Genomic DNA, 27071 nt, shown 5'->3' with positions numbered 1-27071 from the left:
TGAATGAATTAAACCCATGTAGAACCTTACATTTTTGCATCTGAGCTGGCGGTCCCATGGATTGAGCTGTAAGGTCTACTGAATATCTCCTTCCGTCGAATTGAAGCTGCTGCATCTCCTATTTTCTCCATACCCTTTGGATAGGAAGACTATCGTAGGTATTCTAAATCAGGGACATAAGCTTTGCTTTGAAATATTCCTACTGGCTTCTTGAATTGCTGCACTGCTAACTGCTCTCCAAACTTGCACCAGCAGTGACTGGATGAGGGAATAGCATCCTGGCCACATGCTGCAACAGGAGTGCTAAGGGAGAAGACTGGGATGGAGAGGGAAAGAAGGACAACAAAGAAAATCATCGTTCTGTTTCACTGCCCAATGAATTTGGGCTTGAACCTGGTGTAGATCACAGACATCTCTAGGTTTGTCTTTTTCTCAAATGTGCACCCTCCCCTAGTGTTTGCTGCATCCCTGGAGTATTCAGGATTTTTTTAATTTGGTTACTGATAGCAAATGAGAGCACATTATGTGGGTATGTCTGTCCATCTGTCAGTATTCTTTTCCTCACAGTAAACCAAAATCTTGGGCCAATTTCAAACAAATTTGTAGAGGAACACCAGCCTTCACAGCAATTAAATTCCTACATGTTCCATAAAAAATATTAATCCAGTTGGAGGAGAGAGACCTAAAATGTGCTTTCAAAAGGAAATATTGCAGCATGAGCTTTCTTTTATTAAACTCCAGAGATTCCACTCAGGATCTAATAAATGTCCCATTCACAGGAAAAGCTTCATTTGGTGCTTGGATCTTATTAAACTCCCAAGTCAATCGGCCATGAGACAGAAGTCCTTAGGAAACCAGACTTCATTAGCTCCAGTGTTCATAGAAGTTATATTGATGTTGTGGGAGGTTTTGTGTGAAAGCAAAAACACTTCAGCTCAGCTTGAGTGATAAGCTTCGCTGCTTTTCTGCCTCCGTTGCTTTGGTGAAAGCTGAGGAGAGAATTAGCAGATATTTCTACCATCTTACAATTTCATCCTGTATCTTTCCTCCCATGAGAAATATGTGGGCTGAATTTCCACTACTCCAAACCTCCAGTCATTTATGTCTGTGCGAGTGGTAGCAGTTAGTATTTGGGAACTGTTTAAACCAATCTTGAGCACAGTTGCTGCAAATACAGAGACCAAAGATTTGCAAGGCAACAGAAAATGAATCCCAAGAGCTTTCTCTTAGCCTGTAACAATGGCCTTGTTCTCGTGCTGATGTCAGTCCCACTAAGCACGAGTCTGTGCCAAAGTAATAGCTTTGGCCTGATGGATGGTGTTAATAACTGTCACTGCTGTGTTCCAAAATGAAAGGTCTGGTTTGAAGACTTTTTCTTGACATTTGCACTTCATCAGCCTTTGTTCAGCAGTTCTCCACATGAGGGAACCATCTATATTGTGTTGCTTCACATAAACTTCAGTGGCACGGCAAAATGTTTTGCTCCCTTATAAAAATGTGACAGAATTACTTACGTAGGCAATGTGCTTGCATAGGTCAAATTAAAAGGCAGATTTCTAGAATAGGGTTTAAAGGCGATCCACACATAGCAAGAATGCCATGTCCTGGGCAGCCTACTTTGAATGATGGAGGAGAGGGGAGAGAACAGCAAGTAATGCTGTTGATGACCTACTTGAAATAGTGAAATGAGAGACAGAATGCTGGAAAGCAGGAGTAAAGATGAGCAGAATTTCTTGAAAATGTAATATGTATCTCAAAAATGCAAACGCTGACATTGCTCCCGCAGTCACAAGTGCTGCAGGCGCTCCCCGCCAGCATCTGCACAGGCACAGCATGCTTCAGTGGCATTGTGGAAGCCTTTTGAGCAGAACAAAAAGCTCCCAGGACATGGTGACCTCACTTGAAAGCAGCGATGAGGGTCTGCTCATTGGAGCAAGCACAGCCTGAACAGAACTTTCACTAGGTGTATTTGGAGGAAGGAGAGGAAAATGTGAAAGACAAAAATATGATCTGATGAATGGGTGAGAAACAGGGGGAGCGAGCTGCCAGCATAAAAACCAAATTGATTATAGGCTGAAGTACTTTAAAGCCAGGTTGAGAATAGGATATCACAAAGCAACTGCAGGACTACATGGAGCCAATTAGTTAATTAGTATTGCAGGTCAGAGGAAGATGCGCTATCCCTTTAGGTGTTTCTCTACATATCTGAGAGTATACACTGCATTCATGTAAAAGCAGGAAGCACAAAAGGCTTTCTCATTGGCTTTTTTTAACACTAGGTGCATAATACTCAGCTGCATGCTGTGAGAAAGAAAGAACTTTGTTTTCACTGTAGCAAAGTACTGCAAAACTACCTATGTTCATGATAAATTTTTACTCCTCTACCTGGGCAAGGCTTTTGATACGCTGTTGTAGTTACATGTAATTAATGCAGTGCAAATATTCCAAATTTCTGAACTGTGTTTGTCAGTGTTTCACAGAAAGATGTTTTATGTTTTATGTGTCTTCGTGAAATTGCTGAACAAAAAGCACACCAAGCAGAAATGACAATTTATAGGTCCTTTAATTTTTATTTGCTCTTCCTTTACAGAAGACTTTCAGAGCTTTTTTCTTTTTAGAAAGCATCTTTATTACTGTTTGTTCCAATTTTTGCTGCATGAAGGAGCCCAGAAAAGCTCTTATTATTTTCCAGTATAAAATTGTCTTATTCTCTGTCTCTTTTTTCTCTGCTGCTTAATTTCACATTCTTTGTTCTCTGGCGTTGCTGCAGTACCAGACAAGCTAACCAGAACGGAAGTCGTGGCCCCAGCACTGACTTCAGCGGAACCAGGGCTTCTCGCCGGGTGCTACTCCAAGCTTAATTGAAAGCGTAGTAGTGAGTGTGTAGCAGCAGAGCCTTTACTGAGGCATTTTCAAACCTTTTCAAAGATGAGGGGCCCCCCACCTCAGTTAATTGTTAGTCTTTGGGTACCATAAGCCTATACCAAATAATTCCAGCTATAACATATACAGGAACAAGCAGTCACTAGTATCCATACTTTGAAGAAAAAACAAGCTGAAAACCTTTCTTAAAAAGGATTTTCAGGTAGAAGATAAAATAATCTTTTCCTAGGGGTAAAGGGGAGGTTAAGTAGCCTTTCTTTAACAGTAACTGAGAGCAAAGAGGCTCATAGGATTAGGATCTGAGGTGGAAAATGTCTATGAGAGCTCATGAATCAAACTTGTAGGTGTATAATGTGATTTTCAGAATATCAAACAGAAAGTAGGGGGGTTTCATCACAGCTAATTTATATTCTTATCAAATTATTCTATCACTGAATTTGAAATATTAGTCATAGAAGTGAGATGCTGTGCGATGAAGTCACACTGCAATTTCTTCCTTAAAGCCCAAGTTCTCTTTTTGTATCGGTCACCTGCAAAACAGCAATTTATTTCAATTATCTGTCATAAATAATGCATGACTACTGAGTAGAAGACTATGCACATTTTAATCAGCTCTTTCAGCAACTGCATCCTTTTCTTTGATTGTTGCAGCAGGGAGTGTTAGACACTTGATGGTGAAGTGAAGGAGACCTGACAGACCTCTGCTCATGACTTTTCTCTTACTTTTTGCTTTGTATACTTTTCTGTATACAGAGCAAAGGCGGTGGCCTTGTATCTGCTCTGCTGAATTACGCTGATGAAAATGTTTAGTGCAGCTTTGCCAGACTGGTGGGAGTCCGCAATGGGTTGAGAGATATTGGTTAGTACATCTGACTTTTGTCATCTGTCGAGGAGACATAGAGGACGAAATGTATGTATGAAGAATATATATACACATAATACGTATATATTCATATATAACTATGTCTGTAGACATATATGTATATATGGTTTCTACGTATACTGCAGAACTACCATTAGTAATCGGGTAGTGAAAGCTGGTCCCCGATATCCTGGAGCCCAGGCCCAAAGAAGGTCTGCTGAGAAGGGAATGTATATGTTGATGGGAGCATGCAGAGGCAGGCCAAGTGCACCTCCTTTTAATCCAGTTGTTCACCCACATCCACTAATAACAAGGCCTGTCAGGTTTTTAAGACATATCTGCTTTGATGGAGGCAACTCCTACATCAGCCTTTTCTTTCTTCAGATTTTCAGGGCCAATACACTGTGTGAATGTTGCTCTCTTCTCACCGATCAACCCTTCACACATCGATGGGGTAAAGGACCTCCCACAGGTCTAACAGGTTTTGTGTGTATATATATCATGAAGTGAGTAACAGTAATAACTGAGCTTCCAAGCCTTTCAGATTGCCCAGAGTAATCTGGTTTGGGGATTTGGAAATGTTGCACATCATTAGGGGAAGGGAGACCAAACAGGCTGGCACAATTTTGGAGTTCTGAGTACAGGGCAGGTTTGAGGGCAGCAGGCACCAGAGGTGGTGGTGTCCATCCTGCAGCAATGTCACACACTGCTGGGATAGAAATTGTTGCATTGACAAGGTCAGAGGAAGATTGCCCTGCATCTTAGAGGAGTGAGGACTGGTCTTTGGACTGGTCTTTGGACTCCTGGTCTGTCTTCACGACAGCACAGATTGGGAGAAAGCTTACAGAAATAAAGGCGTAAAACCAGTCTAAGTGAAAAAAAGCTATATAGGCATTTAATTCTATCATCAGGTCATTGAAATTTTACATAGCTGCAAACTTCTGCATTCGAGAGCTGTAAAAGAAAGTGTAGGTATGGTTGTATGACTGAAAGAGAGCATTGCACCACCGTAATCGGTGGAAAGGGGGGTCAAAAAAACCCACGCAGCGATACTTCGGGCTTGCAAATTGCTCCAGGTGCTAAGGGGAACCTGAAAGTCTACAGAGCCTGTCAAAACAACACTGTAATAATAACAGCTTACAAAGGGCAGGACTTTGAAGCATGTCAGCACGAGGGAACTCTTGAGGCTGTTGTTCCCGTGCTCTCTGGGTACTACTTAGGTCTCAAAGCTGGTTATAAACAAAGACTGAAAAGGTTTTAGTACCAAGAAGTGTTGCTTTGGAGGCATTAGTGATATTTCCAGTATTATTATTAGTACTAAGTTTGCCCTGAGTTATGCTTGGAAGCTGCTGAAGTCAAATGAAAGTAAGCTGTGACAACCACAGAAGTAACGTGGTAGGAGCTGCAGCCTGGGCAGTGACAGCTAAGAATGCCTGATTTCTCCTCCGCATGGTACCATGTTTTCTTCAGCATCCTTTCTACCCTAGTTTGCGCCAAGGAAAAAAAATGGAAAGACACTGTGTCAGCGGAGGAAAAAATATGCAAATGTCAAGACAGAAATCAGTTGTATCCATTTGTAGTGTGCCGTACAGAGATGACGTTTATAGCTGTGCATTATGAAGTTTAGGCCACAGAGAGGCAAACAAAATGATAGAGAGCACCATTTTATGCAGTATGTTACTCTGACAATAACACTCACATTTACAAACAAATTAGCTAAAAATGTCTGAAGGACATTCAGCTTTTACAGGCTGGGCCTCATCTCCTGCTGATAGATTCCTTTGGGAGGGAGATGGCATGCAAAATGATACATTGCCTTGGAGAATAAATTTATGAAGTTTAGCAATGTAGGTCGCGTTGCAGGAAAATCATAAATGTCTGAACATCACTCAATAGCCATTCAATCAACTGCTCAAAGCAAAATGGGGAACTGAACAGCATGTAGCTGTCTCTGGTGAAAACTGGGGAAAGTCATGATATGATGTAAAACCCTTTAGGTCCTCCATCCATATGTATTTCTTTTTCCTTCTATTTTTCTTGCCAGTTCACAGTTACATTTCTGTGTCAGTATCAATAGTGACAACTGTAAGAAGTGTGTTGGGTGGCTCATGAAAGGTATGCCAAAAATCAGGGGGATCAGGAGAGGTCAAGTGGTTGAAACTTGGTATAAGTAGCCTAGTCATAAGGAACTAATTTAATTGCAAAATTATTTTTGTATGTTCCCATCCAGCCAGAAAGGTTTATAGCTGATGCTATTTGCTTAAGTGTTTGGATTTGGTTTGAAGGAAAAGGAAAAGATGATGTTTTAAAAGGATGTTTCTAGATCTAGCCCTGTTCTTATTGCTTTCTAGATCTAGGAATTGCTAAGAGCCTGAGATCCAGAGATTTAGAACTTTGCTAGAGATATTGAGAGCCTTCCTGAAGACATCTAGCGCCTTTGTAGATCTGGGTCTTTCTAGATCGAGAGCTGGGAGGGGACGGGACATAGACATCCATTTCCTCTGGAGCATGTCTAGAGACCCACTAGATGTTTTTCCTGTGATGGTTTGGAAGCCTTTTAGAGCTTTTTTTCAGAGCCTATCTAACACTTCTCTGCAGCCCTTTCTGGTTCAGCAGCCTTTCCTAGATCTAGCACCCTTATGGACCCTTTCTGAATATAGAACTTTGCAGGGACCCCTTCTAGGGCCTCCTGAACCTTCCTGTACCCCACTCCCGGGGGGGGGGGGGGGGGGGGGTGTCTGTTTTCCAAGAGGCTTTGTAGAGCTTTCGTGAGCCCTTCTAGATCTGGAGCCTTTCTCTGCCTTCCTAGGTCTAGAGCTCAGCTACTGAAAATCAAAAACTAAACTTAGCTATCTGATGAGGAACATGTTGAAAACCTAACTTAAGGCACACTTTTAGAATGTTTGTCTAGAGCCTTTTTGGAAGGCAAGAAAACTGAGTGCCTCTACTTTTAGATCCAGGCTGTATTTGTCCCAGGCTTGAGATGCATTATTTAGCTGAGTGGTATTTCTTGAATTCTGCTTGAAAAAACATTAGCCCTAAACTTTATCCTTGTAAGCTTTTCTGGCACAGTCTGATAATGCATATCCAAATATGCATCGCAGCAGTAATCAATGCCCTTAGCTGGCAGAAGTTTTGAGCCAAGTGCCTGCTTACAGTCTCAGACTAGAATCAAGCACTCTCCAATGCGTTTTCTTGCAAGTACCTAATCAATGTAAATACTCACATAGAAGGATTCCGTCATGGAATGCAGTTGTCTTGTTTGTTCTGCAAAATGCAAGATGCCTAATTTTCTATTAGGTATGTGGAGTCTAACAGCAGTATGTGTTTGCTTTCAATGCAGCATGACAGCTAGTTAGATTACATCCATTTTGCTCCGTTGGAATATCTATTGGGTAAATACTTGTGAAAAATGAGTTGCAGAAAATCATGTCATGATAATAATTAATCTTGATGCTAATTTCTGTAAAAGTAAGGACTCCAATTAATGCAGTTGCTTTTTCTGCCTAGAATTTTTATACCCATGTGGAAAAAAAAGGTATAATTTAAAGTTAAAAATCAAACTTTCCTATAGTTTTTTTGCTTTAACTCTGCAACAGTTCAGTAAAGAATTAGTGCACTCTTACAATGGATTTTAAAAAGCTGTTACTATTGAATTTTGTATTGTTGTAGGAATTTGCCATAGAAGATGCCCTGCCATAAACATGAATTGCAGAATATCTATTTTTTCCATCCTTCTTTCTTTCCATTGCAGAAGCTGTGTTTGTGAGTTTAATGGTGTAACTCTTAAGGGAAAGCTTAAACCACAGAAGTGAATTTGCATTTTCTTGTGAAAGCTGTTGAATTAGCATTTGTTCTGATCCTTGCAGGAATGTATTTTGCAGCCCTGATCCAGCTGAGGAGACAGCTGTGGCTCCCACATGCTGAGCTGGAAACCTCCTGGCAGCAGCTCCTCATCCTTCGCTTCCCTCAATTTTATTTACTGCCCAGCCCTGGGGACAAAGGAGCCCTGCCCTGAGGAGCAGTGGTGTTGTCAGAGGTCATGATCCCGGAAAGACAGGCAGTTTCCTGGGCAGTGATCTGCAGGAAGTTTTAATTTCAAGAATTTAATTTAAATTTCAGTTAAATTTCAGGTTTTAAATTTCAAGGATTTGGGGCAGAGTCATAAGGAACTAATTTGGTTGTGAAATTATTACTTGGGTGATGCATTCACGGTGGCTGGTGTTGCTCAAAGGCAGGGCTTACACTTTCTTCGCTTTTTTCAGTATGGGAAATTTCATTTCTATGTATCCTCTCTTCCTCCCAATTTTCAGGCCAGATGCTTTTATGAAACTCAGTAGTTATTGGAAACAGAAGACACTGTAATGTACTAGCTCCAGCCTCTCGCTGTTCCCAAACAGCTGTTAATTACTGTCTCAATTAAAGCTTTTCAAGATCTTCCTCCCACCTTTTCTGCATTGGCAGCACACTGGCTTTCTGTATCCAGAATTTCTGAGCCCAAAATGGAAAGATGAGGCCAAAACTAGTGAGAGATTTATTAAGATTTATGCAACCTTATTTTTGTGCCGTCTCATCTGACAAGTGCCAGGACCTGGAAACTCAAGTTGGAAAGTGAGGCAATACAGAAACAGTCCTGTTGTTAGCTAGATTTCCACCTGGTCCCACTCACTCCTTTTGCCTATGCAGATGAGCTGCAATGGTATGTTTGGAGGACATCTATTCCCACTCCAGCACTGGAGATGCATTTGGGTTAGATTCATATTCATGGTCTATTTTGAGATACTTTAATTGAAGAGTCTTAGATTCCTCCTCTCAGAGGTAGCAGTCTGCTCAAAATACTACGTGAATTCCTTCTAGGCATTTAACAAAATATCCATTCATAGCCCGTATAAACCAGGAGTAGCATGTTTAAACAGACTTAAATGGCTTAGGAATCTAAATCCCATTGATTTTCATAGTCAATGGGCTTACGTGATTCTGGATAATATTCCCTCTATTGTTAAATAAAGGCAGTGTGAAACCTCTCCCCATAGAAATCAACTTTTCCTATTGATTTAGTAGACCCAAGATACAGTCTTTGAAGTTGTGAAGCAGAAAAAAAAAAAAAAAATCATAAAAAAGAAATGAAACAAGAAGAGAGCTGGAAAGTGAGAGCGCAGGTAATCTTGTGGCAAGCGAAGCGAAGATGAGCAGTGAAAACTGTTGAAGTGGTGCCTTGCCTTCACATTCCTGTGCTGGGTCCCTCATCCGCTGGAAATAACTGATGGCAAAGGCAGGTTCTTGGGGAGACTACCCAAGCCATGATCCTAGAGAACTGGTGGCCTCAGACTTCTGAGCTGCATCTATAAATGTGCCGCAGCTGCTTTCCCAGCCCAGGGAAGAAAACAGCAGTCGTTAGACTGCAAAACTAATTTATTTGGGTTTTTCACTGGGGAAGAATGAATGCAGAGAGAGCAACATTTGTGAAGTTTAGAGCAGGGACTGCTACAGCTGAACTGTGTAATTCTGCATGTTATAATATGCAGCATCAGGAGCATGAGAAACAACGGCTCCTCTAGCATAGCAGGAGGCTGTAATCCCACCGTGGGGAAGGGTTCCCCGGTGTCAGACCGCAGGAGCAGGATTGTGTTTCTGTGTGCCATTAAGAAAGAAGCTAAGCTGCTGAGAGGAGCTGACAGTGTCAGTGTCAACAGAAGAAAGAGCCCAGAAGTGAGAGCAAACTGACAGAAAATGCTAAAAAAATATCTGTGCTTGTCAACTATGGGAAAATAGAGAGAAATACATGTAGTGAGACATCCTGTAAAAAGTTCAGGGAAGTAGAGCCAGTCTCCTTCAGCCTTGTAAACTACACGCTCCCTTCTAATGGACCACCTGTATGAGCCCTTCCTCTGAGCCATTTCTCTCCCAGAAGGAAGGAGAAAGAAGGGTTTGAACAGGAAGAGAGAAAAATGCTGTGTAAAAGAACGCTGTGGTGAGTAAAAGGGTTTGGCCTGGAAACCACAACTGAAGTGAGTATAAATAAGAGGAGATGAAAAAAAGGAAGTTAGCAGTGAAAGAGGAATATGGAAGAGGCTACGATCAGGTTTGCAGATGTGTAGCGCAGAGCTGAATAAAGGCAAAGGTAGCATAAACAGACGTGCTTGAAGCTGAGCAGTACTGATAGGAAATAATCCATCAGTCAGGACTATCAGAAAAATTTTGGCATGAATTTCATGCTGCTACATGAAATCGAATCAAAATATACAAGCAATGCATGGCAAGAAATCAAAGCAATGGCGAAGCGTTTTTAGGAATTTATGCAGCTTCTTTTAATCCATGATAAATGAAACTTATCCCAGTGAAATTTACCCCTGCAACCAAACAGTTAAGCTCTTGAAACTGGCATCTGCAGACAAGGATAAATTTTTCCCTCTTTACTTTTCTTACTTTGATGTGAACAGTAGAATTTGTTTGATCTGTTTTGTTTAAAGTACTACCAAAAATGCCACAGCCATGCAAATGTCATGCAAAATATGCAGAAAGTTTCAGCCATATGGTCAAAACCAAAAGTAAAACAATATTCTTGATAAACTAACACTCGAACATGCGTACAGGTACAGGTGTGTACGTCTAAGACATATGAGTACAGGCTCTCCTATCAGTGCTACTTTGCAAAAAAGTCACATTTATTTAGTTGTAAAGCTTTGCTGTGGGAAAATGTATTGGGTTTACATGGCAAGGTTTTGATAGGAGCAGGGCTGCAGTGGGTGGCTTCTGTGAGAAGCTTCCCACCACAGGGGACCCACACTGGAGCAGTCTATTCCTGAAGGACTACACCCCATGGGAGAGATCCACGATGGAGCAGCTTGTGAAGAACTGCAGCCCGTGGGAAGGATTCGTGTTGGAGAAGTTTCACTGTCTCCTGTTGGAAGGACCCCACGCTGGAGCAGGGGAAGGATGTGAGCAGTCCTCCCCTGAGGAGGAAGGAGCAGCAGAGACAACGTGTGATGAACTGACCACAACCCCCATTCCCCATCTCCCTGTGTCACTTGTGGGGAGGAAGGTAGAGAAATCAGGAGTGAAGTTGAGCCCAGGAAGAGGGGAGGGGTGGGGGAAAGGTGTTTTTAAGATTTACATTTTATTTTTCATTACCCTACTCTGATTTGATTGGTAATAAATTAAATTAATTTCCCCATGTTGAGTCTGTTTTGCCCATGATGGTAGCTGGTGAGTGATCTCTCCCTGTCTGTATCTCGACCCATGAGCCTTTCCATGCATTTTCTCTCCCCTGTCCAGCTGAGGAAGAGACTGACGGAGCGGCTTTGGTGGGCACCTAGTGTCCAGCCAGGGTCAACTTACCACAGAAAAATAAATATTTTGAAACCATATAGGTAGGTAGATAGATATAGTTATACAAGAACATGTATATTTTGCAAGAAAGAAACAAATAAAAAAATACCACTCAGGTCTGAAAGTTATTTGTCTACCTAAATGTAGATCTCCCAGTAAAAATTCATTTAGACTGAAGCTGCATTAGTGCACTTTGCGTTTTCTGGAACACTTGACATGAAAAAAAGTATTAGAAAGCCAGACCAGTAGGTGTTAATTTTGCGCTTCTAAAACCGGAGGTTGATTATTAGATATAGCTGGAGCCTTTATGTCGACAGTTAAATGCTGAACTGCCACAAAAGTTGGCATGTTAATACTTACATGCAAAGGTCTCATTGCTCATGGCCTCACTTGTTTTGGCAGTGATTTCCATTACATATATTCAGTCTGCCATGAACCAAAACAGAATTGTCACCTGAAAATTTCAGTCTGTGAAGAGTGTGAGGAACTGACTGCCACTGAACAAACCTTGTCTATCCATTTAGAATGGGATAATTAGCAATGCTGTTTCTGTACACTGCTCAAAAAAAGAACGCACTAAATATAAGAAAAATACTTGCAACTGTCCCAATTTTGAGTTATAAGAAAAATACACATATATGGGGGAGGACTTTTTACAGGGGCTTGTGAAGAACTGCTTCAAATTAAAAAGTATATTAACTGATTTAATATTCTAATTCTAACTGAGGTTTTGTCTGGAAAAACTTTTTAATAAGCACAGTGATATCAGATGAGAATTGAAGTGCTTCTCTGTAATAAGTTTATTGGCTTTGAATGAAGCACAACTGATGGTTTGGTCACAGAAACCTGCCAGAGGGCAGCTTGCTTAAAAAGAAAAGAAACAACTGGTGACTTTTCAAGGTAACAGTGAACCTGAGGGTGCCGTTACACTTCAGCTTAAGCTGATTTAGGTGATTAGTTTTTAGCAAGCAAACTGTCCTGAACCTGCTCTCTGCAGGGCCACATAAGCACTGGCTTTGCTGCTGGGGGCTGCAATGGGAGAAGGGATGGGGTGGGACTGCAGCAGCCCCAGTGTAAGATGCCATGAAGCCTCTTCCTGACAAGACCAGTGCAGATTTTTTCTAAATCTGAAATTCTTCCTCAGATTACGAATGCTCAAGGGTTTGTGTTTGTGTGTATGTTTGATTTTGACCTATTTCACCAGCAGCAGCTGGTTTTTATGCTGCAGTCTCCAGACAGGTACATGCTAGCTTTAATATTTCACCTGGGATTAAAGCATTAATACATCCATGACCACTTTAAACCCAGGAAAGAGAAGCTGTAGCCATACCTTCTGTTAGCCTTGCAGAACAGAGAACTAGGCAACAGTTCCAGTGTGGCAACCAAAACCGTTTAGATGTTCCCAACTAAAATTTTACTTATTTTTACCAGAATGCAGCTTAATTTACAGATGTGATCAGTATGAAAGCAAATGTGCTTGCAGTTAGCAGATGTTAAGACTAAGCTTTAGGCACATTGCTGCAAGTGAAATGGACAGCTGCATAGAAGTTTATTCTATGTCAGCAGACCAAATCAGCCTCAAATCAATGAGAGAAAAAGTTGGTTTGGCCCAAACCAGTCCCTGTTTATCTGCAAGACATTGGGCATGCCTTCACAGTGGGAGGAATTCAAGTTATTCAATGGGCAAAGACAGTGTTGCTGGTTCACAAAGGAAAACGAGCTATTAAGACATGGCAGGTGCTATATTGAGTCATTATGGCAACAATAGATAATTCCAGACCAAAGTTTTTATCATGAGTAATCTAGTTACAGTTAATCAAAGATTATTTTTACAGCAGAGTGATCTGTGAAGGAGGCCATTAAAGTTGAAGGCGTCTGTTTCCCATTAAAAATAATCTATTTACTTTGATAGAGCGATCGAATGTTCTGCATTAAAGATACATTGCAAATATGTTTTTTTCCAGTTTTCCTGAAGATAGCCTTGTAGAGATCTTTATGCTAACTAGATGGTTTTATTTGGTGTCCCAGTGAACTCCCAGTTAAAGCATGAGCTAGCAGCAGTGTGTAAACCAGCCCTAGCACAGCGGGTGGAATCCAGGCAGTCACACACACACACAAATCAGCACCTTTGTGGGAGGAATCTGTTTCCAACTGCGTCACCACATTTATCATCATTTGGAAGGACTGTGCCACCTGGTTCAGAGGAGATCTTGAACCCAACAGCAGTAGTCTTAATGCCAGTTATTATTATGTCTAGTAAAATGGACTGGGCACAAGGAGGAATTAGATTACTCCGTGAGCCTTCATAATTGTGTGGTGCACCATGTAACCACTCAGGATGAGACATGGTAGCCGCATTGCCCTCGCTTTATTAAAACATTGATTATCAAAACAGCAATGTTCTTCTGGAAATGAGATTATTCAGGAAATACTGATGCTTGAGAAAGGGAGAGACTTGGCCTCCAGCCTGGTTCCTGAGCTGACCCCAGGCAAGCAGGTGGCTTGCAATGGCCACACACTGCACCATATGTTATTCCTCACTGCTGAGCATCTGTGGTCTCTACATTCATCTTTTAATTAGTGCAGTGGAAAAATGAGAAAAACCATCAACAAAATCAGAAAATGAAATAATAAAAGTCTCTGTAATATATAAAGCGTAAAACCCATTTACATTTTAACTTGGTATTTATTCTCTTCTGATTGAAATATTTAGTCCAGAAAAATTCCACTCAGATACAAGCAGCCATCTCTTTGTGAAGGAAAACAAACAGAGCATCCTGTGACAGACAAAAATAGGTTGTCTTGCAATCTCGGTGGCTCAGTTGTTCTCTGACCTTTCCATAGACAAGCGGCAGTCCAGATCTTCCACTGGCCATTAACTGGGAAGAGGGACCAGTCTACTCTGTTGTTGTTTCCCAAGTCAGCAATCCTGCAGTACCTATTGAGCTTTCTCAATAGGAGGAGGTTGAAGCTCTGGTCAGTACATGCTACAGTCAGCAGCCAACATACTGATGGTCTTTCAGGTGGACAGGCAGCCCCACCTTTTATTGGGAGCACATTTAATTCCACTAGATCCTGGCACAACTGGAATCAGATGAGTGGGGTCATTCTTCTAGTATTTCCTCCAATGTGATTTGGAAACTTTGCTTGGTTGGATCTCTCACCTGCATGGAAAAAGGCAAAAAGCTAACCTTAAGTGTGAAGAATTTATGTAGTCCAAGACTGAAATACTGAATTCAAAAAGCAAAAGCATTATAAATAATTGCAGCTTGGCTACTGTATCATGTGAAATGTGATATATTGGTGTATTATTATGTTACAAAGAATTAACGAGCTTATATTTCTTGTGGCATATAAGTCTTATTAACATTTCTTGCTTAGTAAATAAATTGTGGAAATGTGTCATACTCTTCTAGTATGTCGTTTTCCTTTTGTTCTAACAGTCAATTAAAGTGTTATGACATTGACAATCTCTAACTGTTTTCCACCCTGCCAGCGTTGACTGCCACGTTGAAACAATAACATTCAGACCTGGAAAATTTTCTGGCTGATGTTGCATGACATGAAGAGCCTGTTTTTATTTGCATGACTGCATAGGTATAATAAAGTTCTCACCTTAATGGACTTGTGCAAATAGCTCTCAGAGGGTGCTAAATTACTTTTCGAGTCAAGTTTTGCTCCATGCTGGAGCTGGACCTCAGAAAGAGTATGCTTATTGAAACTTCTTCTGCCAAACCCAATTAAAGGTAGATACTGGAGAAGCAGTGCTGGGTGAGTCCACTGAGTGCCTTGATGACATGGTGATCAGAGCTGGTTCAATGAAACTGCCTTGCTTTCTTAATCATTTTTTTCTCTTTTTTTCCCCTGCCTTCCCCTTAATTCTTTTTTTCCAGGTGCGATTAGAGTGGCCAACAGACCTCACCGTGAACCCTCTAGACAACTCACTGTATGTCCTGGACAACAACATCGTCCTGCAGATCTCTGAGAACAGGCGTGTGCGAATTATTGCTGGGCGCCCCATTCACTGCCAGGTCCCAGGCATCGACCACTTCATCGTCAGCAAGGTGGCCATCCACTCGACCCTGGAGTCAGCCAGGGCAATTGCTGTGTCTCACAGTGGCATACTCTACATTGCAGAGACAGATGAAAGAAAGATCAACCGTATACAACAGGTCACAACCAACGGTGAGATCTCTATAATTGCTGGAGCCCCATCAGATTGTGACTGCAAGATTGATCCTAATTGTGACTGTTTTTCAGGTAAGGAGGTGCTTGTTATTTCCTGTCTCTTATCTGTTAAGATCTCCTGGCACTGCTGCAGATTGCAAAACAGTAAGGGGAAGGAGAGAGGAGCAATGATTCAGTTTCCTTGGAAGGCGGAAAACCGTAGCAGCAGCTCTTTGTGGATTTAATCTATTGGATTCACAGACATGAGTCTTCCAGTTGACACTGGAGGAACCTCAGGGTCATCTTAGCTATTCCACTTCTCATACAGAGATTACACTCAATTCAAAATTAGCTCTAAGCCTGCCTTCCTGTGTCAGCTATGTTTGCCCTTGTTGAAGATGATACCAGCCCCAGTGCAGATTGCGCCTAAATGCTACTGGACCAGGCAGCCCTTCCCACCAAGAAGAGTACCAGGATGTTTCACATCAAGTGAAAGACACTAGCTTCTGCCTTCCTATTGCTTGCACCACACTGCACAGCCAGCAAAATGATGCAGACACATAATGTTCAGTTTCTTCTTTGTGTGTTTTGAACTGGAACAGGCAGTGCCCGGTCCATGCTGCACCACTGGACATTCTCAGCAACACAGCTCCTCTCCCCTGCATGCACCAAAACAAATTGTAGGACTTTCTTGATAGAAACATATTTCATAATGGGGCAAAGGACAGCATTCCTGTATTCAGAGGTGTGCAGTATGTTGTCATCTTGTCATCTCAAAGGACCACTCTGTTCAGCTCCATAATGTCATCATAATTCTTAAGCCTCTCATTTCAAGTAAAAGGTTAATTACTGACAAGAAAACATTAAGTATGTCAATGATTGAGAGAAAAAAATGTAAATGGTGTTCCACAGAAGGTGGGTTGCTGACCCAGCATTGTAATGATAATCAAGGCCTCATGTGCGTTGGAAGTGCTGCCAGCTATGGCAGCTCAGTGAACAGAATCCTGTTGAGGGAAACTCCCTTCAGTGCTGAAAAATGAGAAATTGTGACAACTCTAAGGATTGTGCCAGGGCTGCGGTGGTGAAAGGCAGGGTCGGCTTGACAGAAAGATCAGCTCATTTGTCCATCTCCAAGGAAGCATAGGGCATGCTCAAACTCTCCAGCAAATTTAATTTCTCAGTCAAGAGAAGGGGAGCAATACAGACGGTTATGTGTTTTTCTCTAAGAGTGAGGTTTAATATGCTTTCTTGTTAGTTACAGAAAATCCTGCTCATGTAAATTCATATGGATATGCATATACGGCCCATGATAATGCAGATATCCTCTTCAAACCTGAAAATACAAAAACCAAATAAATTATCAAGTGATATTGGAAGGGGTGGTTTCTCAAGGGGCTTTTGGGCTAATGTTCTTGTTTTGTTTTCCTGTAGTGTTGAGTTTTTATTAAGTACAAATTAATATTTTCTTCACTGTCATTTTAGCTGAATTACTGGGTTTTATTTTCTCTTTGTTTTATTTGTAACACAATTCTACTTTAACTACATGCCAACAGACAGAAAGTACAGAATAAAAACTCAGGTGTCATGTTTTTCTTCTTTCACAGTTTTGCCATTATAGTTTTCCTGAGCATCAGGGTTTGGGGCTTAGCAAAAATGTTATAAATTAGATAATTTATATTCTTGTTTGTCTTCATTGCAAGTAATTTAGAATTGCACCAACCTTAGATAATAGGGATTTAATGAGTTGGAAGAAGATCTTGTTTTATTGACCTGTAAGTGATACCGAGGAGAAGCAGTGTGTCAGGCTTAGGGGATCAACTTAAATACGGACATTACGGATTACTAAAATTACCGTTTCTCCTCCAGGTGATGGTGGCTATGCCAAAGATGCAAAGCTGAAAGCACCTTCTTCTCTAGCAGTCTCTCCTGATGACACACTGTACATAGCAGACCTTGGCAATGTTCGCATCCGTGCAGTCAGCCGAAACAAGGCTCACCTCAGTGACACGAACATGTATGAGATTGCGTCGCCAGCGGACCAAGAATTGTATCAGTTCACCATCAACGGCACCCACCTGCACACGCTGAACCTCATAACGAGGGACTACATTTATAACTTCACCTACAGTGGGGAAGGAGATATCGGCACCATCACCAGCAGCAATGGGAACTCGGTTCACATCCGCAGAGACACAAGTGGGCTGCCCCTGTGGGTCGTGGTGCCAGGGGGGCAGGTGTACTGGCTGACAATAAGCAGCAATGGGGTTCTGAAAAGAGTTTATGCCCAAGGCTACAATTTGGCTCTGATGACATACCCTGGAAACACGGGGCTTTTAGCAACCAAGAGTGATGAAAATGGATGGACAACAGTGTATGAGTAAGTCTATGACATTAAATGCCTGATGTCAGGAACCCTATTTTAAATGAACATTGAATTTTTTTTAGTCAATTCTAATAATTTTAAAAGACACCCTGCTACTACCCCTGCATGAGAAGGACAAGTCGTACTGTTGCACAAGCTTTTAAAATGAAACACTACCATTTCTTAAGTGCCAAAGCCTGTCATATTGTAAAAGCTCTGGACGTAGTGCCCATTAAGTGTAGCAGAAACTGCTTGGTATTATGCTTCATTTGCACTTTATTATTGTGAATTTGTTTCTTTAAATGAAAATATTGTGGATTTTTTTGTAACTAAAGAAGTAGAGGCAAGTTGTGACATGAATCAGGAATTTGCAAAATTCCTGAGGAGGTCAAAAAGGGGAAAACCAGCATACTGATCAGAGAAGGGAGTGTTGCAAAGGCAATTGAGAATCTCAGTGGATTCAAAGAGTGAACTTGTCTCTGTCAGCAGTGGAAGAGGATATATAATAACAAAAAGGATATGTAGTACCAAACGACTATACATAAGGGGGGTAAGAATGGGCTCGTAAGCAAGACCTTCAGGAGACCAAAAGAGCAAGGCAAGACAGATAAAGATGTAGTCATAACATCCCAATCTAGTCCCAGAGAGAGAACAACCCAAGAGAAGTTCATTTTTTATTTATGAAGAGGTGTGACGTATCAGGATTTCTTATTATTTATAATTAATTGTCATAATCCCTGTTTGAGGATGTGACAGGTGATGGCTGGAAATCATATGTTAACATTGCAGTACTACTTCAGAGTCTCCAAGGAGGATAATAATACCTCCTTTCTGTGAGCATAGTTGTTCATGGTCAAAAACTAAAATGAAAAGCCATCCAGGTTAGATATGAACAGAAAACACATTGAGGAGGATTAATTTACTGCACAAGTCACTTGGAGAGGTAGTTGAGTCACCATCATTATAGGGTTTTAGAATTATATTTCTTAAAATGGAAGTAGGATAAAAGCAGAGAAAACTGCTGCCTAGTGCTTGGGATTTTTTATTCAACAGGATGCTTTTCCATCCTGCCCTCTATTATTCTCCCAAAGACTAAATTAGTAGGGTAAACGTAGGTATAAACCGTTAGAGAGGACCATTTTTTGACAATCTGTGAGAAAACAAAACCATACAGGGCCTTTTTTGGTTTAGTTGTCATTGTTAGGCATCTATTGATACAAACTGAAATTATCTTGCAAGAAGACAAAGATCCCTGTTTTCCTGGTGCTGTTTAAATACTGATCTGAGTGTTACCTTTTATAAACAGAACTGAATCATTTCAGCGCTGAGAGTGACCCATTTAAATCCCTACTTCAGGATGGCATCAGTCCAGACCATGGACCAATGACGCTTTCAATAAGCTTTTACAGTAGCTCCAAGTCATGCCTATTACTTCCTAAAACACTGAACACCATGTATTGTGGCAGGGCCTTGATTGTTAGAGCATGTTAAAGCAGAATATTTCTAGTCATGTGCTTCTTAATCTCTGTAGTCTCACTCTGTCCCACTGACACTGAGTGTAAACCATTTCACACATTATTGCTTGTTCCTGGTGTCTTCTGGGAAGTTGTTTGTTGAAGTATGATTCAAGCATAGTAAGATCTTTTAAAGGACTTCACCTGCTTGCAAGTGCTCCCCACAGTATGTCATGTAGATTTGTTCACAAAGAGCTGTGCCTTGGAAGGATTGCATATATGGCGTATATGATGAACACAAAGAGATAGTGCTAGATTAAACAGGTTTTATACTTCCACAGCTTTAGCTGCAGGCTAGGTAACTCTGTCCTCACTGATGCTTTGAGCTGTCCAGGCTTTGCATAACCGCACACTAGAAATTAACTGCAACTCTAGAAATTAACAGAATTACAACTATTAGCATTACAAAAACAACAGCACAATTTTAAAGTCATATCATTAATATTTATGTTCAATCCAATATTTTAAGTCCTTCATAATAAATTACAATTTCGTGAATGTCTGATACATGGAATGTCACCCAACCTGCCGCAGTCAGAGGGGCATCTGACTATAATCAGCAGTGCACTGAGTGGATGTGCCTTCAGGAGATGCTGCTCACCTTCTGCCATATGTAGGTCATGGGGCGTGATGGTCCTTAGTTATCCTTTAACCAGACATTGTTTTCCAGACAGGTCACATTCTGAACTGACACCCAGTTTCAGTTTGAAAATTAGGGGTTTTTTTGAAGGGGTTACTTATAGGAACATAGTACTGGAGCTAAGAGAATCATCATATGAGCAACGTTTAAATTGCTTGGAATCACCTTCTCTGTTTAAACTAGATTTGCATTCACATCCAAAAGTTCAACGCATGTCACTGTCAAACTGAAATAGGGATGAGTTTGTTTAACAACACGTATCATAGTTGGGAAAATGAGCCAAGATAATGAACTGTTCAGAACCTATATGTCAGATTCACTCAAAGAGGGGCATTATTAAGAGGTAGAAAACCACCTACAAAAGTACTTGTCATCCATCTACTCTAATCTGATGGAATGGAAGTATTGAAAGAGCTCTTGCATAAAATTATAGCTAATGTACAATTTTCAGTCATCTAGAATTTTTTAATATTGTATCATTAAAGCTGTAAAAGGGGAGGGGGAGCACTGGGCCTCTGTTAAATCAAGGACAAGAAAACACCTGCAAGAAGCAACTCTCTCTGAAAAAATTAATTAGACCGCTTTTCCTTTGAAATGATATAACTCTTACCTGTGCTACACATAGAAATGCAAATGGATTGTGAAGCTATATCCCCAAGTGTGCATTTCAAATATTGGTGAGCACTTCCTCATGTGAGTACTGAAATCAATGCAATTATTTGCATGATTAAATGGTCACTGACATGATTAACAGTGGCATAACTGGGCCCCAAATTAACATTAAGAAATATGTCATGATTCTGCCTCTATTAGTATGTGTAGGACATTGCTCTGCAGGAGCTGAGTCCCAGTGTGCTAGTATTCATTATGTGAAAGGTGGCAGAATCTGTCTGTGGAGGGTTGAGTTTCTTGGAGCAATCTGGAATAAAAAAAAGAACCCCTTTGGATGGTCACGCTGGGGAATCGTTACTGAGACACTCATCTGCATGTTCTCCTTGAAGTCAGTGGGACCATCTGCATGAGTAAGAGTCCATTGGCCTGCGCTCTAGTCTCGTTATAGTTTAGTACCGTATCTGGCCAGCCATCTAGTAAAAGGTCATCCCATTTTCAGTCACAGGGGGAGTTTTGTTTCTCAGCAGCAGCCATATCCATTACAACTGGGTCCTCAGTGAAGATGAATCCCAAGTCTTGTGCACAAGAACATTCAAAAAACTGGCTGCATTTACACAGTAAAAATAAATTATTTGGGAATTTTCTATGTTACAGTAGAAAATCCAAATAACTTAGCAAGCTGTCATATCTGTTCAATCAAGCAGCAAATGAAATATATCTGTCCAACGTTCCTGGAGTTTTCTGATGATAAAAAGTAGTATCAGAGCCAATTTTAATCGCTGGGTGTGGTACCTGATCAGTTTGCACAGAACCAGCATAAGTGTAGAATGGAAATAAGTCACATAATGTATATGAGAGCAGTAGAAGGTGAGAGAGAGAGATTATATTGTATTTAACATTTGATTAATTTATTCGTCAACCACAAGATGGTCACCAGTTCATTGTCCAGCGTTTCATTTTGAAAGAACAGCTGCCCTATTTTTCTTTTTTGTTTTGGGGGGAAGAGAAAAAAATCCTGAATTTTCTAATCTTCCCCCCCCCCCCCCCCCCCCCCAACTTCTTGTGGCATAGATTTTCCCTGACTAATTAGGCGGAAATACAGATCCTAAGGAAATTATGCCAACACATTAAAGTGAAGGACATAGCCAGATCGTCCGCTGACGTGAATTGGAAGAGCTCCATTGGAGACAGCGCAGCTTTGCCAGTTGATACACCAACTGAGGATATGTTTTGTCAATGAGAGGATACAGTTAATAAAACATGAAAACTTAATTAGGCTTTCCTACCTGCACAAAAAGGTTTCTATGTTATGAACATGAGAATTGGTTTTACTCATGCAAATACATCTGCAGTATCAGCGATGTCGTAGATGAATAAAAATGTTAGCATCAGTTTTTAAGATGGGAGGCATTAATATGAAATAATATCAAGCACCAAGCAATGTTCTGCATTTTCTGTGTTCATCAGAAAGAACAAATATATCTGTAGAACTGAAAAGACCTGTTAGAAAAACTGCTCCAGAGCTTTTGAATTAATTATTGACTTTCGCATAACATGGCCCGATTCACTTAAAGTACCTTAAACTGAAAGAATTTCTTTAGCACTGATGAAATTTAGGTGAATTAAAACGTGGTGCTCTAGATTCTGGTGCTGTTACTTGTGATGAGAAGTTCCTGCTGATTTGAGTAGGCCCATGGGAAACGTAACACAAGAGTAAAAACCATGTAGGCAACTTAATCGCTGCAGATTTCAATTTAATTTTATTGCTATTGTTACGCGTTAGGTCCCCTTTTTAAATGTGCCATTCATATTATGTACTTCACACATCAGCAACAAAAGGCAGGTTTTGAGTGTTGCAGAATCTAAGAATTGGTTTTATTTAAACTTACGGGTTAGAAAACGCCTTTTTGGGGGTGAGTTGGTTGCCTGAATGCCGAGTGACCTCCAGTGGCCTCCCTCCTGCATCACATCCCAGCAGGTTAAGCCCTGACCGTCTGTGTGCAGTGCTGAAACCTCTGGCAAAAGCTACATGATGAAGGTAGCATCTCATACTGTTCCCAGTCGTATTTTGTCTAGCACCACTGAAAAAGAACCTAAGCAGGAATTCGGATGAGGGAATTAATGCATTTAGAGTGAATACATGGACCAATTCTTATCTTTATACTTATTGCACAGTGTTGACAATTCATCTTACTGGTTTTCTTTTTTTTTTTTTCCCCTTTCAGGAGTATCTACAAGATGATAGTGATGTATTTCATGGCTCTCTAACATCATGTCTTGCAGGTATGACTCCGATGGCCATCTGACCAATGCAACCTTCCCGACCGGGGAGGTCAGCAGTTTTCACAGTGATGTCGAAAAGCTGACACGAGTGGAACTCGATACTTCAAATAGAGAGAATGTGATCACAGCCACAAACTTCTCAGCTACCTCTACAATATATACTTTAAAACAAGGTAATTAAAGCATTTCTGGTATTTTTTCCCTAATCATTGTGTTACGAAGTCTAGACCTTATTGCATTCTTAACTGCTTGTAAAAAAAAAAAAAAAAGACATTAGAATTAGTTCATTTGTTTCTTCCTTGCTTCAGTACAAATAGCTAGATATGACTTAAAATTCTTCTGGGGTACCAATTTGAAACAAACCACAAATGAATTCTTTTCCTCCTAGAAGAGTCTCATGGATAGATTCCACTTACTGGAATCTCCAGTGTCTTCAAGCTTTATGTGCTACGTTCTGCTTCAGTATCTGGAGGACTTGGACTGACCTATAATACACTGAGCTTTGTTATTCTGAGAAATACTGCCCAGAAGAATGACATGCTCCACTGATGTTTTAGCACTGAAGTACCAATGCTGTGAATTCCTTCTGGTAGTGCTGTGTTCTGGTGACAGCACTTTTAGGAAAGAGGACAGCATGACCCACCTCTGCTGGTGACTGCCTTGGGATGAGATTTTGACTCAACCCCTGTAGACACCCCAGTGTTTCCCTGCCAGTATCATACCTCTCAAGAAGTATTTACTCTCTGGCTAATGGAATTGCCCCAGTGTCCTCCAGATTGTGCAGATTCATCACCAAAGTTCTGGTTTTATATAGTTTAATCAATCTGGGGTTTTTTCTCCGTGTTGATTTTTTGTTATCAGTGGATTGTTCAGGCTTTGAGACAGCAGGTACTGAGAAATAGCTCTCTGATTTCCTTCCACGTCTGCTATAGAAAAAATTTGTGACTCTGAGCAAATCACAGAATTTTTCTTCCTCTCGCCTTTTGATCTGTAAGACACAAATAGGAAGAACTCACCTCACAAGATACTCATTCCTCTTCACTATTGCATTGCAGAGACAGCACTGAATAAGTGGAAATAATCATATTATATTGTTGTATTGCCTGTTAGGCTTTGTCCAAGTGACCCCATCTGATCTCTGCATCATCTCCTGACTGGCTGATTGTATGTCTGTCCTTAAATCTGAAACTCCTCAAAGTTGGTATGTTACCAAATTCTGTCTTGGGAAAGTGCTAGCACAGTATGGGCAGTGCCAGAAATGAACAGATGTAGTTATTATTATACCTATCATATTTATGAATTCATATAATTTGCATATTTCCACATCTCTGTGGAACTATCACGAAGCACCCTGTGAACAACTAGTCAGTCAGAAATCCTTACATCTGAGTCACAAAGTCTCTTTAATGTAATATCTGTTATCTTCACTTTTTGACATACCCAACTATTTTCTACATATTCGTGTCTCAGGAGCTGGACCAGTTATTTCTGTGTGCACCAGCTTTAAAAAAGGATGCTTTTGATAGTCCCGAGTTTCATGCTTGACCTCAGACACTCATTGCAGTTGTTGAAGCATTACGCTATCCTCTTCAAAGAGTTAAAAGAGCCCAACCCAGCCTATGGGTTTACATACTTTTAAGCTGAAAGCAAAAATTCTTTATTCCTGCTGCAGGAAACCTTCACAGCAGAAATTATCAGGCCAAATGTACCAAAAAGCTCTTTGAACACGGGAAGGCCCGGAGGTCACAGGTTGCAAAAATCACGCTGCAGTTGGTGTGCATTCAGCTGTCTGTAACCTAGGGATAAAGCCCTGTTGCACGTAATATTTGCTTTGTAAATCTGGAGATCTGAGCTCTTCTGTGTTCCCTGTTTCTGGTGGTTGTTTTTTGACAGATAACACGCAGAATATCTACCGGGTCAGCCCAGATGGGTCTCTGAGAGTCACCTTTGCCAGCGGAATGGAAATCACGCTCAACACGGAGCCTCATATTCTAGCAGGGGTTGTCAGCCCCACTTTAGGGAAGTGCAATATCTCCCTTCCTGGAGAGCATAACTCAAATCTCATTGAATGGAGGCAAAGGAGGGAGCAGACCAAAGGCAATATCTCCACGTTTGAGAGAAGGCTAAGGGTAAGGCTTCCTTTCGTGTAAAGTGCAGTGTTCCTTTTGAAAGCTGTTGAACTAAAATCACATTGAAATGTTCTACTCTGTAAGAACAGTGATGGAAAGTTCATATCAATGGTGGGCCCCAGCCATGAATTTCAAAATCAGACTCTTCCAGCAGTCACAGAGATGTTTGATCTCTGTTTGATTTTGGTTGTGAGACTTGACCTCAAGACATAATTACTTTTTTTTCTTCCTCTTCTTTTTCAACTAAGAACTTAATTATGGCTTTGGAAGAAGCTATGAGCAAAGCACAAGGCATCCTGGCTCAGCAGCAGAGTTGGAAGCCATTCTTCCTCTCACAGATGTATCAACCCTCTTTCTTCTGGGGAAATAGCTGGTGCCAGCCTCTAGCTGGGGCAGGGTCTCACTGGGCACACCTTGGGTATCCTGGCTGCTGCATCTCCTGCAAGCCAGAGTGATGCAGAGCCTCCCCGTGTATCCACACAGGCTGTGTATTCTGCCCTCTACCACTCACCCTGAGACCCCTTCACTCCCTCTGGCTGGGTTACACTATGGCTCCAATGAAGATTTACTTTAACATTGCATCCATGGTTTATTTTCATCTGTGAGGAGAACTCGCAGATTACAATGACAGATGGTCAACATTCAGCATTTAATGAGGTAACACTGAGGCTCAAAGAGACTGCTACCTTGCAAAAAAGGTTTTTTGTGAAATCAGTTTTGGTTTTCACATGAATACACCTTAAAATGCCTGTACCAGTAGTACAACTGGGAATTTTGGCCTTAAAAATATTGCATTATGAACTGCAACCTTTCTGGATAGGTATTGTCTCAGAAGGTAGATCTGTTAGCTCTGAAAATACAGAGATGGTTATTAAAATCCCTGGATAGTCTTTTGGTTTTCCTGCAGAGTTTTCCTATTATGCAGTTTGTATTTTCTATTGTTGAAATTGACTGCAGGTTCTTTTAACTCATTTTCACTTGCTTCCGCATGATCCTTGGTATTGCCTGGCAAAAAAAAAAGGGAGGAAATTCACAAATTTCTGGCTGGAGCTATAAAATGTTCATTGAAATACTGCAATGCTGAAGCTGTCCGTATCTCAGCTGATTGACCTACCTCTGGATCAATCTGTTGGTGCAGAGAACCACTCATACTCCTCATGTACTCCTCTATGTCCACCTTCACCTTCATCCCATGAGAGGATGGAAGGTGCAGTGTAAGAATAATTTTGATATGCTGCTGTCTTATATTCTGTGTCCCTCCAAAAGTACCCACTAGCATCGCAACTGTTGAGCATTGCATTGTTATTTCTGTAAACTGTGTCTTTTTATACCTATCCAAGATCAAGGGGGTTTATGGATTTTCCCTGCCTACTCAGAAGGACAAGTTGTATTACAGTCTTTTCCCTTCCATTGACTGCACTGAGCTCTAGGACTGCCTGTCCGAGGACTGTCATGGCAAGGTGGGAAGGAACCTGATGGGATAGGACATTAAACAAGGATTTGATAGTGGAAAGAACAAGAAATATTCAAGACATAGGATATGCCATGTAAATAGGCACAAGAGAAAGGGACGAATGGACTATTGAGGCTGTTACTACCGATAAGAAGTACATTGGAGGATAGATGAAATATTTGGGTCTTGGAGTTCAGCTTTAGCAGTGAGGTGTTTGCTTGGGATGCTGGTGGAGTGGGGAATCAGTGGAGGTGGCAGGAGCTGGAACACTGTAGGTGGCAAGGAAGGCAAAAGACCAGCAGCATTTACCCAGAGACTTCTATCTTCCTGCGTGATTAAAGGAAATACACAGGACAGCAGGAGCAAAAATACCATCATATAGTGTGTTTAAAGCAATACACCAAATAATGAAAAGGATTTAGGGCTGTTGACAGATCGTTGAGTACTGCTGGGAAAAAAAAATGTGGCATCATTAGAAGCCCTTCTGCTGGATGAGGTTCCGGTGAGACCTTCTGAAAACTTTTAGTTTCATTTTAAGTTATATTTTACAAAGAAAGTTTTTAAACACTTAATATGTTGTGGCGCAGTAGAAAGCTTGCAATGTAGGGCAGAAAGAACTATGCTGAACTTTGAAACTATTTGTAAAGAAAAGCTCTGGGGATTGGACCAGTTCTCAATGGAAATGAACAGACTTGTGGGAGCCCTCAGTCAAAGAGAAAAACAGCACAATGGAAGAGCTTTCTGAGGGGAAAAAAAAGCATAGAAAGGAGGTTTATAGATGTTACTTAGAGATCAGTCCTGATACCATTATTGAAACCAAGGGCTTTGAGTGTTAAC

General features: G+C 41.0%; 1 protein-coding gene across 16 annotated transcripts in view; it reads left to right on the top strand.

Annotated features, from left to right (window-relative positions):
• Nucleotides 1-27071, top strand: part of TENM1 (teneurin transmembrane protein 1) — a 1007752-nt gene that overhangs the window by 964019 nt on the left and 16662 nt on the right. For all 16 annotated transcript variants that reach the window (XM_030497214.1, XM_030497216.1, XM_030497220.1 and 13 more), the window contains 4 exons: nt 14968-15334; nt 17108-17618; nt 22653-22825; nt 24546-24781. In XM_030497214.1, the coding sequence (XP_030353074.1) occupies nt 14968-15334; nt 17108-17618; nt 22653-22825; nt 24546-24781 (1287 nt within the window). The remainder of the gene's footprint in view (nt 1-14967; nt 15335-17107; nt 17619-22652; nt 22826-24545; nt 24782-27071) is intronic.

Source organism: Strigops habroptila, chromosome 9 (assembly GCF_004027225.2).
Source record: "Strigops habroptila isolate Jane chromosome 9, bStrHab1.2.pri, whole genome shotgun sequence".
NCBI lineage: Eukaryota > Metazoa > Chordata > Aves > Psittaciformes > Psittacidae > Strigops > Strigops habroptila.
Note: the sequence above shows the minus strand (reverse complement) of the source record. Positions and strands in the feature narration are given on the sequence as shown.